Source organism: Chaetodon trifascialis, chromosome 5 (assembly GCF_039877785.1).
Source record: "Chaetodon trifascialis isolate fChaTrf1 chromosome 5, fChaTrf1.hap1, whole genome shotgun sequence".
NCBI lineage: Eukaryota > Metazoa > Chordata > Actinopteri > Chaetodontiformes > Chaetodontidae > Chaetodon > Chaetodon trifascialis.
The window spans coordinates 18,914,225-18,931,180 of NC_092060.1; the positions used below are offsets into that span (position 1 = coordinate 18,914,225).

The 16,956-nt window shown below is 42.3% G+C and overlaps 1 protein-coding gene across 3 annotated transcripts in view; it reads left to right on the forward strand.

The window, feature by feature from the left end:
* The window catches only part of mid2 (midline 2), a 147,391-nt gene extending 130,863 nt beyond the window's left edge, over positions 1-16,528 (forward strand). For all 3 annotated transcript variants that reach the window (XM_070962633.1, XM_070962634.1, XM_070962632.1), the window contains 2 exons: positions 12,749-12,956; positions 13,287-16,528. In XM_070962633.1, the coding sequence (XP_070818734.1) occupies positions 12,749-12,956; positions 13,287-13,707 (629 nt within the window). In that variant the 3' untranslated portion in view covers positions 13,708-16,528. The remainder of the gene's footprint in view (positions 1-12,748; positions 12,957-13,286) is intronic.
* The last annotated feature ends 428 nt before the right edge of the window (positions 16,529-16,956 follow it).

Sequence of the window (16,956 nt, forward strand, 5' to 3'; positions counted from 1 at the left end):
TAATGTGCCTGAATATTCCTCAGCAGGATCTCAGGCTGAGGCGCAGAAAGGGTTAAATCCTCAGCGATATAGCTAATTTAGGATATGCCTCGAGGGTGCCCAATAAAATTTTAAAATCAGTCTTAAATTGCAGCAGTAGTGCAGTGAAGCTAAAATGGAGTTGATATGCCAACTGCTCTTAGCTGCTGTCAGGAGTCTGGCTGTGGCGTTTAGGATTAACTGTAATCTGGATACACTGCTGGGCGAAATAGGTGTGAGGGGAAACTGCAGTCGTCAGGGGATGATCTGTCGCTCACACAAACATACAGCCTCTCTCTCACTGCGCTGTTGAGCAGGAGGCAGGTCCGGGCGGAGGCACCGCTTCCTGACAGCATCTGATTTGCCACCTTACCAGAATCTTATAATAATGCAACTTATTAGCAGATGTGGGACAAGTGGAACGACCAACCTAGACCCACACACACCAGGGCGTCCCTATATGTTACTATTTTAGCATGCATTTCCTTATAAAAGCCCTGTGGGTGTCCTCATCTAAACAATAATAACCTCGAGCTGTCAGCTCCAGCTTCAGGACTAATGACAGAGCACAGACGATCCCACATTTGAACCAGTCACTGTCCGAACATGAACTCTGTGAGTGCAAAATATTAAGACGTTTTTTACGAGTTTTCAGTTCAGATAAGAGAAATAAGACTTCACAGTTGTCCCAGCCACCTATTTGTGGCTGGAAAAGTGTTCCGTGTTGCTTAAAGCATCTACAGCACCAAACACAGTGGAGCATTTAGCAGCTAAAGAGTCCGATATTTGAGTTCATGAGCTGGTAGAGACCAAAGCCAGAGCTAAAAGAGAGGGAACATTGGATTAAACATCAGCCAGATGGACACAAACATGACTCCAAATGACTGATAATGTCGCTCCATTACTGCTGGGATGTTGCAACTGTTTGCTACCTATGAACTTCCCTTTCCCTCAAGTGGCCAAAAAAACATCAGTTTTTGCAGCCTGCACAGCTGCTGATGTGCTTAATGTTCAATGAGACAAAGTTTGATTAAACCCTAGTACCTGCTGGAGTTCCAGAGCTGATATTAAGCCGTTAAAGGATCAAATTGTTTGTAGCCTTCACTCTCTTGAAGTGACGTTTCCTGCTCTAATGCGTATGTAATAGAGTCCATATTGTTAGTCTCAGTCTATTTTCTCTATTTAATTTTGAGAGGTGACAGCAAGATTGTAGCAACCAGTTGTTCTTAAAAGTGTTGCTACCTGGAGGGAATATGTTCCCTCCTTAAATGACCTGAAGCAGAATGTTCCACGCTAAAAGGACACAGGAGGCACACTTAGGCGTTTGTCCCCTTTATGTGTTCATATTACCAATTAAAGTATTTTATAGTTAATAGCATTAGGGGGCCTCTAAAGAGAGCTCTGCCCCTCTTCTCCACTGTATTGATACTGCCAAATACATTTGGCACCATCTGGCTCTTTGAAATGAAACCTTTATCCATCAAATATCACCGGGCCCTCGCATCTGAATCTCTGCACCCCTCCCAATTCAAAATCTATTTTCTAGACATAGTCTGCCTGTGGGACATGAAGCATGTAAGTACTTAAACTCTTTTCTTATGGCAGTAGAGTGGATTGCTGCCTCGGTGCGACGTGGCAGCGACATGCAGCTGCAGAGCGTTTGGAGGTGAAGCGCAGCGTATCTGGAGCCGGCAGTCAGCTCGCTGTCACTGATGCTCATGACTCGTACTGGGCACAATATAAATAACACTCAGTAGCACTTCAATTTATAATGTCCTCCCTCGACACAGATAAGTGGGATGAGTGTGTATAGGTGTCATTTTTTCATCGTCCATCTCACTTCTGTCTCCCTCGGTCTCTGTCTGTTGCTTTGGTTCAGTTGATTGAGGCTTTATCGGCTTTACTGACCTCTAGAATTTGAGAAATATTTGCTTTATTAGGAAGACATGTAAGTACATTTGTGTTTGCAAAGCATACAGAGGAAGGAAATAGTGTATAAAGGAGAAAAGAAAAACCAAAGGTAACTAAGTGGAAAAACAGTGGTTACATTTCCCAACATGATGCCTTTGGTAAAAATCAGTTAGTAATAGTTAACTGTGATCTCTAGGTCATGGTTGGTCAGCAGAATCTCAACATAAGTCCACAGCAACCTGAAATTCGCCTGTCTTCTACCTAAGACCATGCATGTTAGTCAGTATAGTATATTAGCACAGTAAGTAACATCCAGTGTTGGTGTACTACAGTTCTTTAAGATAATCCCCCTCCTCTTCCACTCCCACTTGTCTGTCTTTCCTCCTCTTCTCTGGCACCCAGCGCCATCATGGGGGAGAGCTTGTCCACCCACAGCTAAGTTTGGTTGAGATTCTGAGCTTGTGATTGGCAACCAGCGTTTCTCTCTGCTGTAATGGTGTAGACAAGCCATCAAAATAACAAAAAACAATACGGATTTTTTTAATCCGTGATTGAGGTTTTGTGGTTTTCATCATGGCACCTGCATCGTGTGTGTTTGTGCATGTGTCTGTCAGTCTGCTCATACGTCTTTGTCCCCCTTTCTTTCTCTTATCTCCCACACTCCCCTCCCGCTCAGAGGAATGGGTATTCAGACTGAAGCGCCTCACTCATCTGTTCGTGTGACGCCGAGCAGTGTTGTTGGATTAAAATGGGTCGCAACAAAACTGATCACAAATATCTCACTTTGACAGGCTTATTAGTTTTCTCTCCCGACTCCGCTGCCGTACGAGCAGCAGCAAGCTTTTGAGCTGGGAACCACAAGTTCTTTCCTCGCACTTGAAGTCTCTCTTTCTGTCTGTGGCTAGATTGGAGGGTTTAGCTGTCACATTTTTTAAGATGAGAGGCTCTGGAGGCTTTTAGCCTAAGCTCATCATATTTCAGGCAGAGGCTTGCAAAGCAAGGAACGCAGTGACAAGTTGCACAGATACTGGAAAGTCATGCATCACAACCCTGTCTGTTCAAAGGAGTAACTCCTAAGTACAGCCAAAATGCTGTACTGTATGTATGTAAAACAAATTTGAATGCCGTAAACAGCGTCAGTCGTTTTTTCAAATGTGTAATGTAAATTTCTGCACTGGAACTTGAGAACATACAGTGCGGCGATTTCACAGTATAAATCCAACACGTCCACGTACCTAAACGACTGAATCGACTGCCAACAGCTTCCAAAACGCCATGCATGACATACACCTGAATCACAACACGCAGGTCCAGCTCTGCTTAAGAAATACTGAGAGAAAGTTTGCAGGAACTGCATGATGGAAAGAAATGAAGCAATTTCAACACTGGCTTGTTTTTTTTTTCTCTGGGACTTCAAGAAGCATTGTTAAAGTCTGTTCTCTTACGCAATGCCTTTTCTGGGCCTCAGACTCGCTGTTTTCCTCCTCCATGTCCCTCTATAACCCCTCTCTTGGCACGCCGTCCTCTGTTACCCCTGGCTATGGCATATGATCTTGTCTTCTGGTGCCCTTTCTTCAATCTTTATGCCATCTGTCGATTCATCCCAGAGGTAACGCTTTTCATCTCAAGATGTCACAACGTTTGGTCTCATGGCAAAGGACTGGCCAGACATACTTACTGTAACCCCACGCAGATGTACAAGCCTCAGAGTTTGTATACATATTTGTGGGTATGTACATGTGTATGTTTGTCTGCTAGAGGGAAGAAAAGAAGAAACAAGGCAATGTTTTGCTGCTATAGCTTTTGCCTTCAAGGACCCCACTCTTCATCGCCTTGAAGACACCTGGAATAGCTTTAGCTTGAAGCTATTTGTTCAAATGTGTGAGAAAAGGTCAAATGCAGCCAGTCATGTGGAGTTTATTAAATTTCAAAGCAGAAGAGAGAGCCAAATTAACCCAGAGGACCTTGAGAAGTGGTTTAAATATTTTCTTTTTATCAATCAGTGTCCAAATAACATGCAGTCTATTTAAGAAATCATGAAAAATGAAGGTATATGATGAACATATCATGGCATTAAAGGGGATTTTACAGGCCTTGGGGAGAACTACTGCATATGTGAAAAATGCAATACAGTACCAAATCGCCTCAAGCGATGTCACATGAGTCCGTGTCACAGCTGAAGACTACAAGTTCGAAACTGAACAAAATCTGTGGGTGTAGAGTTAAAATTAGTGAGCTTACCAGACCTCTGCAGCCTACTCATCATCTCTGCTCCCGGCTAACGGCTTGAGGCTACGTTAGCGACTACAGCATAACACATCCACATCTTGGACTTAATTGTGCATTATGGGTAATGCAGGCACCAGGTTTTACAAGGAAGACGAATGTGTAGAAATCATCTCTCTGATCCTGTGGCATCGATTTTGATTCTTTTTGTCCACTCTGGGTGCAGCAGTGCTATTGGGTGCTAATGCTAAGTCGGTGGATTGCCCTTTTAATAGCTTCACACCTCTGCTGAAGTCCTTTCTTGTGCAATTCAGTTGACTTGATGGAAACAACATTTAAAATCATGTTGTGAAGTCTTAAAGCTTTTACGGGCTTTTTAGGTCACTCCGATCTCACTCCAATGAAACCACTCATCGAACCCTGAGTGGCTCAGAGTGAACAGTGGCACTAATGCTTCAGTGTATAGTGTAGACGTATCACTGTTAGATGCTCACGGCTAACATGCGAAGTAACTCACAGCCTCTTGAAACAGGTATGAATTAAGTATGACAAAGAGGATGGCAGTTAAGAAGAGAGTGTGCATGCATGCGTATGTGTGTTTTTACTGCTATGACCGTACCTCTGCATTTGCAACTGCGACCAGGTTTCTACACAACTGTCTTCTGCTGAGAGAGAGAGAGAGTATGAAAGTAGATGAAAAGTGACAGATTGAGAGTGAGAGAGGCAGAGTGTTGAGTGAATAGAAGACACCAAATAGCTCTTTGCAGGGATGAGTGTCTGCAGACATGAGTGCCCTCAATCCACTGCTTTTTACCCATTAATACAGTTCAGGCCTGGGCGATGCACACAGATGGGCTAAATTGCATTTTGCCTGACCAGTTACAGTTTCTAAATTTTAAGTCAATGGGCGAGATATTGCTATAAAATGCAGAATAAAAGCAGTTTTTTTTTTCTCTCACTGACATCAGTTTTCCACCCCTTTTAAATATTCCTACATTTTCCTCGTATGAAAAACAAAAATAATGAAGCCTATCTAATTAATTCAAATCCAAGCATGTATCCAGTCATTTTAACATTAAAAAGTCAAAGCCGCATCTTCTGGCTGACAACATAATAATCATTATATTTGTGTTTAAAGCACCATATTTTTAGGCATTCATAAGCATGAAATTGTATTAAGGTTGCATCTGAGTTTGGTCACAACTTATTAGAGTGTCGGCTGACAGAACAAGAACCCACATTAATTCAGACAGCTTTTATTAGACTGTGCTCTGTTTATGCTTTTTAATTGGCTGTCTGTCTCAGTAATGAATTCACACCAACCAGAAACAAAGTTGCGGTAGAGGAGGAAAGCAGTTTGTTAATTTAGGACAGAGGAAAGGGTTCAGATATAGACTTGAATGCTATCAGCTGCTTACTATATGTAGGCCACAGATTGTTACAGCGGTCTTAGTATTATCATGCAGTGTGTTTCTGTACCGGTGTTCTCTAAGCTTAGTATTCCAGACTGCAGGGAGTCTGTCAGAGAAAGCAGTCTGTACTGTTCATGGTGTCTGATTTGATTGCATGCGCAGGTGGAGGTCAACTGCAAGATGTGATTTCCTCAGCTAAAAATTCAGCCTGTACCCGCGCCAAGAACAACCTTTTTTAACTTGTTTTTTTTTTTTTTTTTAAGGCTGCTGATGTGGAATTTTTTTTTAACTTGTTGCATTCTCGTGTGCACTGATATTTCCTTTCCTGAAAGGTTATAAAATGGCATTTTATAGGAAAGTAAAACATGATTAATCTACCTGATTTTATTAATGTGAAATGGTGCATTTGGAAAGGAGCCAGCTCTGGTTAAACCTTAGTTTCCCCATTATATTCCCCCACTCCTCGCTGACAGGCGAGAAGCTGCACGGCTGAGGTTCGATTGTGTGCGTATGACCAGCTGCAGTGGCAATACCACACTGTAAGAATATTCTGTTACAAGTAAACAACTAATAGTTACAGCTGTACAGCATATACTGTTGGCTAGTCTCATTTATAATGTAACATATTTTTTCATGTTTTGTATGGAAAAGTACGATATTTCCCTCTGAAATGTGGTGGAGGAGAAGCAGAAAAAGGCAAGAAAAAGAAAAGACTTCAGATTTGTACTTCCACTGGCAAGCTGCAGTGAGAGTCCAGCCTCCTGCTTTGACATCTGCACTCATCCCATCGAGCAAAGCCTCCAAACATCAACATCCACTTCTGTCATTTTGTAGTACAGAGCTGCTGGGAGGTGTGAAGAAGGGCGTAAATCCAGGCTTAAATGCGTCTTTATGCCGCAGCTCTTTGTTTACAAGTGAAGACCGGGCTCCATTGTGAGTGAGCATAGCGTTTGTGTGAAAACAAAAGCTAATCTGAATGCATACTGGCCTTCCTTTAGGCAGCTACTGTGCTGACAGTCAAACACTGGACTGTTGACTTTATGATGTTCGTCATCCTGCTGGTAGATTATTCTGGGCGTCCATATTGTGTGTGTGAAGTCAGCAAACACCCCACAGTGTGTGTGTGTGTGTGTGTGTGTGTGTGTGTGTGTGTGTGTGTGTGTGTGTGTGTGTGTGTGTGTGTACAGTACATCCATGCCTTCAGTCAGCCGTTAAAATCAAGGCTGAAAATATCACATGTCAAGGTGCCGCAGGGTACGTGTACCTCTTTACTGTCTCTTAAAGAACCTGCAATAATATTTACCCAGGATGCATCTCTGATGACAGGCCTCAAGCTGCCACACAGCCCCTTAAGTAAACAGAAGGAGGTGGAGAGGAGATGAGGGAGGAGGGGATGAGAGGAGAGAGGAGTGTTGGGAGTAGAAGAAGAGAAAGAGGGGAAGGGAAGGAGACAAGGGGAACAGTGGTATATGATGCCTGCTGTGTGATTACAATGTCCTAGGTTTGATTCCAGCGGGGAGACCTTTGTTAAACATCACTGTCTTTGTTCTCTCCCATATTTCCTGTCTGTCTCTGTCTGTCTGTCTTTGTCAAATTAAGGCCAAAAAATGATGGAAGAAGTATCCAAGAAATAAAAACTGAAGACAAACTGGTCTTAAATACATCTGTTTCAAGGACAGAAAGGTTGCAGTAGATTCGTGTAAAATTGGGTGGAGCAGCACCTTTTTGATATCAGAATAAATGCACATTGAGTAATCAGCAAGCAGCGGGAATTGCTATAAAATACAATCTCTCTTGAAGGATGAGGTCGGCAACATTCTATATTTTTCATTTTAATCAACAAATCATATGAAAATACTAAAAACATGAATTAATGTACCTTACTAAAAAGTTTCGCCCATGCAGGGAATATCAGTCTTATTCCTCTGCCCCATGCACCTCCACTGTTGTCCCCAACAAATGCATTATTTACTCCTGGTCTCTATGAGTGTCAGTTTTTAAATGAATTTTAAGAGTCTTTGGCAGTTGTTTTTATAGGTTTACTCGTCTTTAGGAACCAGGAGGCTTGGGGCTGTGTGCACCAGCCAGGTTAGGGTATCAGGAACGTATTGTATTTTTGGACCTGACTGTGCTATAAATATGTTTGCTTTATTAGAACTGCCACCCAGCACATGTGCAATCCCACAATCTAATCAGTTTTTCTCATTAGCAGAATATGAGGCAGCAACACCCTGTTCTAATGTTGCTCTGTGCTCATTAATGCAAAAATGAAGTCATATTTTCGCGATGGAGAGCAGAGAACAAGCCAATTAGAGCCGATATTTAACATTAAAACATTAACACTTCTGCAGCACAGGAAGTGCGTGTGCTCTGATGCAGAAGTAAAGAAGACTTGTATCGTTAAGAGACCTGAGTTTTAATGAATGATTCCATGTTACACACACAACCAAGTGACTATTTCCCATGTTTTTACTCCAGACCACCATCACAGAAACGTTCTATTCAAAAAATGTCCTCTTAATCACGATATTCTATGCAGAACCAGAAGCTCGGCTGAAAAATATTTTTCCAGCACTTGTCTCTGAAGACTCCGCCAAGTTCATTAAAGGGTGAAGCTGGAGAACATCAGTGACGTCTGCTAGTCTTTGCTCTTCACTACACCAAGACGGTTTTTGTAAAAGTCGAGCGCAAAGAGCCAAAAACTGCCCAGCAAGAGATGAGAAGATGAGATGCGATACACATGAACTAGCATTGCCAGGAATACCTGCTATGCGCCCCACACGACTGCTGTGCGACCGGGCGTCCCCAGCCATGTTACACGATTGATGCAACTTTAATCTCACCAGTGTAAATCTAGTGTTTTAGCGGGCTCATGAGCGTAGTTGGGTTGTTGGATTGCATACGACATTACACATGGATCTGTCAATTAGAAACCAGGTACAGCCATGCATTTTAAAGACAAGGAATGATGTGAAAAGATATAAGGTTGTGTTGGACCTCTGGTGTGTCTGGAGAGCTCTCCGTGTCCCCGATGCTGCTGTTTATACTGCAGTAATTGTTTAGTTATGCAGTAAAATGGGTTTTTTTTTTTTAATCTCCCTCATTACGGAGGCAGTTCAATCTATCCTTTAGCAAAAATGTGAGCCAGGGGGGTTAAAGAAAAAAAAAAAAGAAGCGTGAGTGAAATTGACTGAATTGAAATAAAGTCGATTACCCAGATGCTATCCCACTATTTCAACAAGGACCCGGCCAAATGAAGTTGGAATGAAATTGCTTTTTATAAATGCTCTCCCAACAGTAGCTCCTTTTATTCCTCTCCTCTTTTATTCCCTTGATACTGCTTCTTTTCTGTGTGTTCGACAAGTTTCCATTAAAGTCTTCCCAGTTCGTAACAATGCACGGCTCCAAGGCAGTCAAACAGAGCGCAGATATCACCGCAGCAGACAGTTGGAAACATCTTTAATTACGTCTGTATCACAAAGTGGGAGCAGACTAATCACAGACACTGCTGAGAAATCCAGTCTGTGGGATAAACTCCATTACTCCATTATTCTGACCTGTTGTGAGATTGCACATGTATGTGCGTGTTGTTGTTTTTTTTTTTATTTAACATGCATTTAATATGTGTGTGTGAGAGAGAGATTTTGAATTGGTGTTCTTGCTGATATTTTACACCACACGCTGGTTCTTTTAAGCCTCGAGGCCGGCAGTGTAGCACTCCAGAATAAAACTAATTTAGGCATGTTCTGAGTGGCACTAGCAATACTACTGTACTAACTGCGACAGGTCTGTGAATTTCATGGCAACTCTGCAACATGAATGATATTCAATGGTGGAGGAAGTAATCAGATTCCTCACTAAAAACAAGATAATGGAGAATAAACTTTACATATAATTACAAGTGAAAAGCCTGCATCAGACTTCGGTGCAGATGAATTAGCAGCAAAGTGTACTGAACTATCAAAATGAATGCAGAATTACCTCTTCCATAGTATTATGTACTGTATAATATAATGTTTTAATATTCTTGATGCTTTTACATGAGAGCAGTATTTCCATGCTGCAGCTGATCCAACACAGTCTCACAAAAGTTCATCAAATGAAGTCGTGTACATGGACACTAATTTTCCTAATTTTTGTGGCTTTCAAACTTAAGTATATCAGTTGCAGCATATTCACAAATATTCTCATTCTGCAGACATGTTAGCAATGCTAAATACGCAATGTCCTGTCAGACTTTCAAAATAAAGCTTACTGAGAAACATTTCAGGTGGCAGTTTGGTTCGGTTTAGGCACCAAAACTATTTGGTCAGGCTGGTATTGTTTAAAATAATGACTTCCTTAAAACCATCAAACGTTGATTATTGGTTTGAAAGTCCTGTTCAACCCATCCAACCAGCCCGGCCTCCTCCCAATGTCGACCCTCTCACTCTTTAAACAATCCCAATTCCAAAAAAGCTAGGATGCTGTGTAAGACAGAAATAAAACTTTATTTAAAATACAGGTTAAAATGTATTTGTGTTTTACTCTGCATCCCAACTGTTTTGGAATTGGGTTTATCCTAAAATCATACTGGACTGGCTGACCATATGTTTTGTTTGTAAAATCTGAATCTGTAAAGTAGCTAGTAGCTCCAGCTGAGGAAGAGGACACTCTCCCTCTACAGATATAACGACCTCATTCCAAGGTATCAAAAACACAACTGTGCTTATTTTCAGGTGATTATACACGAATGAAAACATACTTATGAATATATATTCCATTTCTTTCCATAAATCCCCCTAAATCCTTCACTCTGGACTTTTCAGTTCAACACTTTCGACCGCTGATGAGTTTGTGACTCATCTTGGGTGTACACAGCTTGCACGTTCCTCAAATCAGGAAGTCAATGCGAGTTCACGACATCACATGACAGCAGTGAGCAGATGCAGACAATGATGCATTGGAGGTTGTGGGAAAAGTGGTTCTCTTTGCCAGCCTGCCAACCGAGTGCAACAGTTCTTTTAGTGGCACACCTGCCAGTTCGCGTGTGCAAACCTCCAAATTCACTTTCATTTGGAGTGACCTACACATTTATTCTCGCATACGAAGAATTCCTTCATCCACTTAAACCCAAGCTTATTATGCATGACTTTTCCATTTACAAGAATCCTGCTGGCGCCGGTTCAAAACATTTCCACTTGGCCACTTACTGTATGTCTGCTTGTGTGGAGGCCAGAGCTGATGCTCCGTGTGTGTCTTCTTGTCCTCTACCATCACGTGTGTCATCCCCTCCCCCAACCTCAGGCCCAGCCCGGGCTCTCAGGAGTCATCCCCTGGAAAGGCATGACAGAGCCCCAGTGTTTGGAAATGGCTGCGCTGGCAGCGATAAGCAGTTCAAAGAAGAGAGCGCATTAATGTAATTGGCTGCCAGCAGCACATTGGCCTCGTCGTCTCCTATCCACACGCGGTAACACACACTCACCACGCGGATTATTGGAGGGGAGTGTGTGAGAGAGGAGAGAGGATAGAGGGGATGAGAATGAGAGAATGGGGGAAGAGAGATGAAGGAAAGGACAGATAGAGAGACGGGAGGAGGTCCTCATTGTGTCGCTCATTAAGCCGTGGGAGGCTCAGGGAGGCTGAGAGATGAGATGAGAGGTGTCAGAGTTAAATGTCAGGTCTGGAAGGGACGTGGCTGACCTCCATGAAGCCTCCACACACACATACACAGACATGGAGAGGTAGAGAGGGGATCCTCTGCTGATTTTTGTGCCTCATATTATCCCCTCAACTTCTCCTCTCCTCCTCACTTCTTAACTCCTCTCTCTCTGCCACTCACCTAGTTTTACCCTCTCAATTTTCCACCCATTACACCCAAATTACTGGTGTCACCGCAAATTGAATTGTTGCAACCGGATAGCAGCATTTCCACTGAATAGCCCTGACCGCTACCTACTGCAGTGGAAGTGAAGGCTATTTCCTTCAGCTAATTTTCAAGTCTGTGTGATGGGAGGCAAAGAGGAGAATGCCGGGTGGCTTCCTCCTCTGTTATGAAACGTTTTCACCAAAGGCTGTGAGACGCTTTGAAGTTTAGACTCTCACCCTTGTATCTCAAACATTCTCCTCTTCTGTTTCTCCCCGTGAGTTCTCTGTGAGTGCTTCTCAACCCCGCTTTCTATTTATTTTCTTCTTTTGTTGCTGCTCTGAGTTAAAATCTTGCTCTAATTTTTACTCTTACTCGCAGCTCTTTCACCTTCAGATCTTGTGCGATATTCTGTCTTTTTCCAAACGCAACATAGCAAGAAAACACAGTTAGAAATAGACAGTTTCAAACGAGTGTTGCTTAAAGCTGCACTGATCATTTTTATAACCCTAGTTCCAAAGAAGTTGGGACACTGTGTAAAAATGTGATAATTTGCTCAGCGTTTTTGACATACTCAGTTGAAAACAGCACATAGGAAACATATTTAATGTTTTACCTCATCAGGTTCACTGGTAACAGGTGATAGTGTCGTGATTGGCTATCAAAGACGCATCCTCGAAAGGCTCAGTTGTTCATAAGCAAGGATGGAGTGAGGTTCAACACTTTGTGAAACACACAACACCAAACCATTTTAGGATTTGGGGTTCTAACAATCAATCAAATAATGCCTACTGAGAAAGGTGTGCAAGGTAATTCAGAGAGAATTATCACCGTGCTTTTTAGTGTCTTTCAGCTCGTTCTTGTGGTTTTACGGCCAACAACTTTATTGTTTTGATTCACTTTCATGAACACAACTTACAGCCACAATGGCCGGCTCTTTTAATTGACGAAGCTCTGATAAACTCACTGTACACTACCTGCCCAGCACCAAACCACAGACAGACAAAGTTTGCAACTAGCTGATGAATACAGTCAAGCATTTAGCTACTCAAAAGTCTGAAATTTCCCTCAGGAGATGGTGGAGACCAAAACAGAGCCAGAGGGAGAATGAGTTCAAAAACATTAACATGAATGCTATGTTACTCCACTGGAAGTGTTAATAGGCAACAGTCTGCTAACATGTTTGCTATATCAACTTTGTTTGTGCAAAAATAAATACAGGAAAAATTAATTAATTATTTATTTAATTAATTATTAGTATTAGCATTATTAGCAACATTAGCTGCAAAAACCCAGCAAGATACCCTTTAAGATACAAAATTCTATCTCTTTCCAGGTCAGCCCTTCAAGCTGGACCCAAAGACGGCCCACAAGAAGCTGCGTCTGTCCAACGACTGTCTGACAATGGAAAAGGACGAGAGCTCGCTGAAGAAGAGCCACACCCCGGAGCGGTTCAGCGGAACGGGCTCCTATGGTGCAGCTGGTAATGTCTTCATTGACAGCGGTTGCCACTACTGGGAGGTTCTGCTGGGAGCGTCCACATGGTAAGAAGCACACATGCACAAGACTGCTTTATGTAAGCCTGCAAGGAAGCTAATAAACCGAAATATCTTTCTTTAGGGAGTTTAAATCTAGGCTGTTATGCAAACACACACACACACACACTCACCACACACAGAGTATACTCTTACCCTATTTATATTCTTTTCACTAATTGGCTCTGAAGTAGACCTCTTCATGCAGGAAAGACCCAAAGGGCCCATGCCTATCTTGTGTGTCCTCAGCATGAGGTAGCTTGACTGTGCAAGGCAAGTTGTTAAGGAGGACAGTAGTTTCAGATCACTAATGCATTCCAAAATGTTCCTTCCCTGCAGGTATGCCATCGGCGTGGCTTACAAATCAGCCCCAAAAAACGAATGGAGCGGCAAGAACTCGTCCTCATGGGTGTTCTCACGCTGCAACAACAACTTTATGGTGCGCCACGATGGCAAGGAGATGCTGGTGGAAGCGAGCCTGCAGCTGAGGCGGTTGGGTGTCCTGCTGGACTATGACAACAATTCACTGTCCTTCTATGATGCCATGAACTCCCAGCACATTCACACCTTTGAAATCTCCTTCCTCCTGCCTGTTGTACCCACTTTCATGATCTGGAACAAGTCGGTCATGATACTCTCAGGGCTACCCGTCCCCGACTTTGTCGATGGTGTGGCCTCTGATCTCCAAGAGCATCAGCAGCAGATGGGCCTGTGCCGACAAGAGTCACCATACTTGACGGGGATGAAGACCTGCCACTGAGAAAGGCCCATCGATGGCCAAGCAGAGTCCACTCAGGCCCAGGGGCTGAAAGGTTTATTGGGAACTGAAAGGCATTGACAGTTTGACTGAGTTCTGCTCTCTCCTCTGCATTAAGAGTGGACCAGTTACTTTCTTATGGATTTAGAAAGTGTTGGAAATATGCACACCAGTCTGGAAAAATGTCAGTCCTGTTAGTTTGTAGCCACCTAAAGCTTTGCAAGTCCATCAGTGAATGGAAACAAGGTCTGCTGACTGCAAACGTCAGGGGACCTAAAATTCATTGGATGCCCTAGAGTCTCTGAGGGCAGGGCTGGACATCTGGTTTTCTTGACCATTTAAGGTCTTCCTTTCTGATTTATTTTCCTTGTGATTTGATCCCAGGCAGAAGACCAAGGAGGGAATGCTGTTGTCACTCATTTACAGTTTGAAGTTACAACATGTGAACAATGAGATTACATAATGTCTCACCTGAGGCATACTTTTGTCTGATCAAGGTTAAGTGATATGTCAAGTGGTCTAAATTTGACAAAAAACAAATTTGACACAAAATAGTGACTCACACTTAAGTTATTTGCCTTCTTACTGAGAGTTAGATGAGAAGATCAATATCACCGGGTTAGCTTAGCATAGCATAAAGACTGGAAGGTCTCCAGGCTGAAAGTTCCAGCACATTTCTCTGATTGAATAAACTTGGTATAATGTGAAAATCTGTGATCTTTAGAGATGTTTTCTTATGTTTGAGCAGAGCAAGGCTAGCTGTTTCCCCCTGTTTGCAGTCTTTGTGTCTAAGCTAACTGCCTACTGGCCACAAACATGAGAGTGGCACTGAGCTTCTCATCTAACTTTCAACAAGAAAACAAAGGAGTTTGCAGCAATGTCTCTTTTCTTCCTTTAAATGTGGATGTGTTGATTTTGAGTCCACTTTACTGCATGAGCTAGCTAGACACTACCACCTTGCTAGTGCAAATACATGCTAGCTGTGGGCATTGTGTCAGGCATTACTACAGTGTGCGTTACAAATCTTCCGGTGTCACTGTTCATGTGTTGTACCCTCAGCAGCTGTAAGTGGTCTTTGCTTAAATTTTTGACGCAGCAGTCCTGTTTGTATTGCTTCCAAGTTTCAGGAGGTCTCAGCGTTGGTCCCAGATATTAACAAGATCAGAGACGGTAGATTTGCATCATGTGACTACTCGACTTGTATAATAAGAGGTTTATTGATTATTAGAGGAAAAGTGTTATTTATGAGAAAAAAAGATGGTTTACTTTTATTATTAATCTCATCATATTCATGATGCACTTTTTAATTAACACTATTTCCCCTCTATGAGTATGAAAGTAGATGAAGCCAGGTGGCAGGGATGCAATGGGGAGGGAAAGCGACAACTGGCACTACTGCTGGTTGTGTTCACTCCTCTGAAAATCATCACCTTATTTTCTACTCATATTTAGAAATGGTTACAGGATATTAACCATAATAAAGTTTATTGCAATAAAACACTGTTAAAAGTTTTTTGGTTTTTTTTTTCATTTTGCTAACACTTATCTGGTCACTCAGAGCACTTTGCAATACAACAAAAGCCCCTGCTGTAAAGCTGAGAATGTGTTTTCACCGTGCTTTGAACACAGCCAGTGACTTTCCCTCCTCATGGCTCTTTTTCGATAGCATACAGTAACTTTATCTTGTTTAGAAAAGGGATGTGATTATGATGATGTTTATGCGATTTTTATCATGATGAAATGATAAACTAATAGCTGTTTAAAAAAAAAAGTTCACTCTGTTGTTGACTATTCAGGGAAGGAGGGAGTTAACACTTAAACTTGCTGTCTGTCACAATGTCATGGCATGATTGTGTTTTCCTCTGTGATTTGTTAACACACACACACACACACACACACACACACACACACACACACACACACACACACACACACACACACACACACACACATACACACACACACACACACAACCGACGCAAAACACGCCATGTTTTGTTTAAGTTGGCCTTGTCGTGATAAATGCATGAAACATTGTAGGGTACCACCCCAGTTCACTGATTTTAAGTAGCTCAGCAAACCTTGTTTTTCATCAGATACTGACTCACCGACACATTTGCTTACAACAGAACTGACCTCGAACTCCTTTGGTCTCCCATCACTATTCAAATAACAGCTGTAGCTGGATGCATTGGGGTTTTTTTTTTTATTTGGATTCGAAATTGTAGTGTGGGTGACAGTTTCAGGTAGCAGCTCTGATTCAGACAATCAAATATGTAACATAGTTTATGCAGATTTAGGAGGTTCTGGGGCAGGAAAGAGAAGTGAGGGACTGCGACAAAGTGACACTTGAGGCTGTGTTAAAAAAGCAGATGTTTTACGTACCGTCTTGTTCAATTTGACATCAATAATCTGACACCTCATGGCCACTTCCACTCTTTTTACACATCACCCAGTATGTAGTTAATGTTGAATGTCATGTAACATTTGTACTGACAGGCTATGATTTGCTTACAGACATCGATCTCTATCATTTTCTCCGAATCGTGGTTACTTACTGATGAGTTAAAGCAAAGATGCAGTGATGTAAAACTTTCAGCTATGGGAAGGTAGTGAAACTCATACGTGTCGTGGCCTCCACGTGTACCTTTCAACCTGCGGTGTTCATCTGTGTGATTGGTCAGCCATGATTGCTTGATTGTCACAGGTAACACAGGAGGAGCTCCGGTATTGGGGGAGGGGGAACATTTCTTTCCGTCAGGGAGATTAGTGAATGTTACCTGACTTCCAGATATCCACCCATCTTGTTGAATAATGTCAGTCACAGGCTCGAGACGGCCCTGTGTTGATTTGTGATCCAGACTGACAAGCTCAACTCATCTGTGCAAGTGTGCTTGGCTGGGTCACTGCATGATTATGTGACCTTGCTGCAGGTTCGTAACTCTTTCCTTATCTTCATGATGGGGTTTCTTGTGTCAAACATATTTTTTTTTCTCTTTTGCAAAAAAAAAAATAAACCATGACAAGAACACTCAGACACGAAATGTTCATTGCCATGCATATCAGATAGTTTGCAGTGCTCTTTCTTTCTTTGTGTCACAAGTCAATACAGTAAAATATATACAGTGAATGATTTTCAATAGCTACCCACTCCTTGTAGTGCAGTGTAATACCCTAGAGACAATGCAATAGATTCTCCTCTTTGCTTTTCTGTTTGTGTTACTTGGGAAATTATTTTTTACAACTCATGAG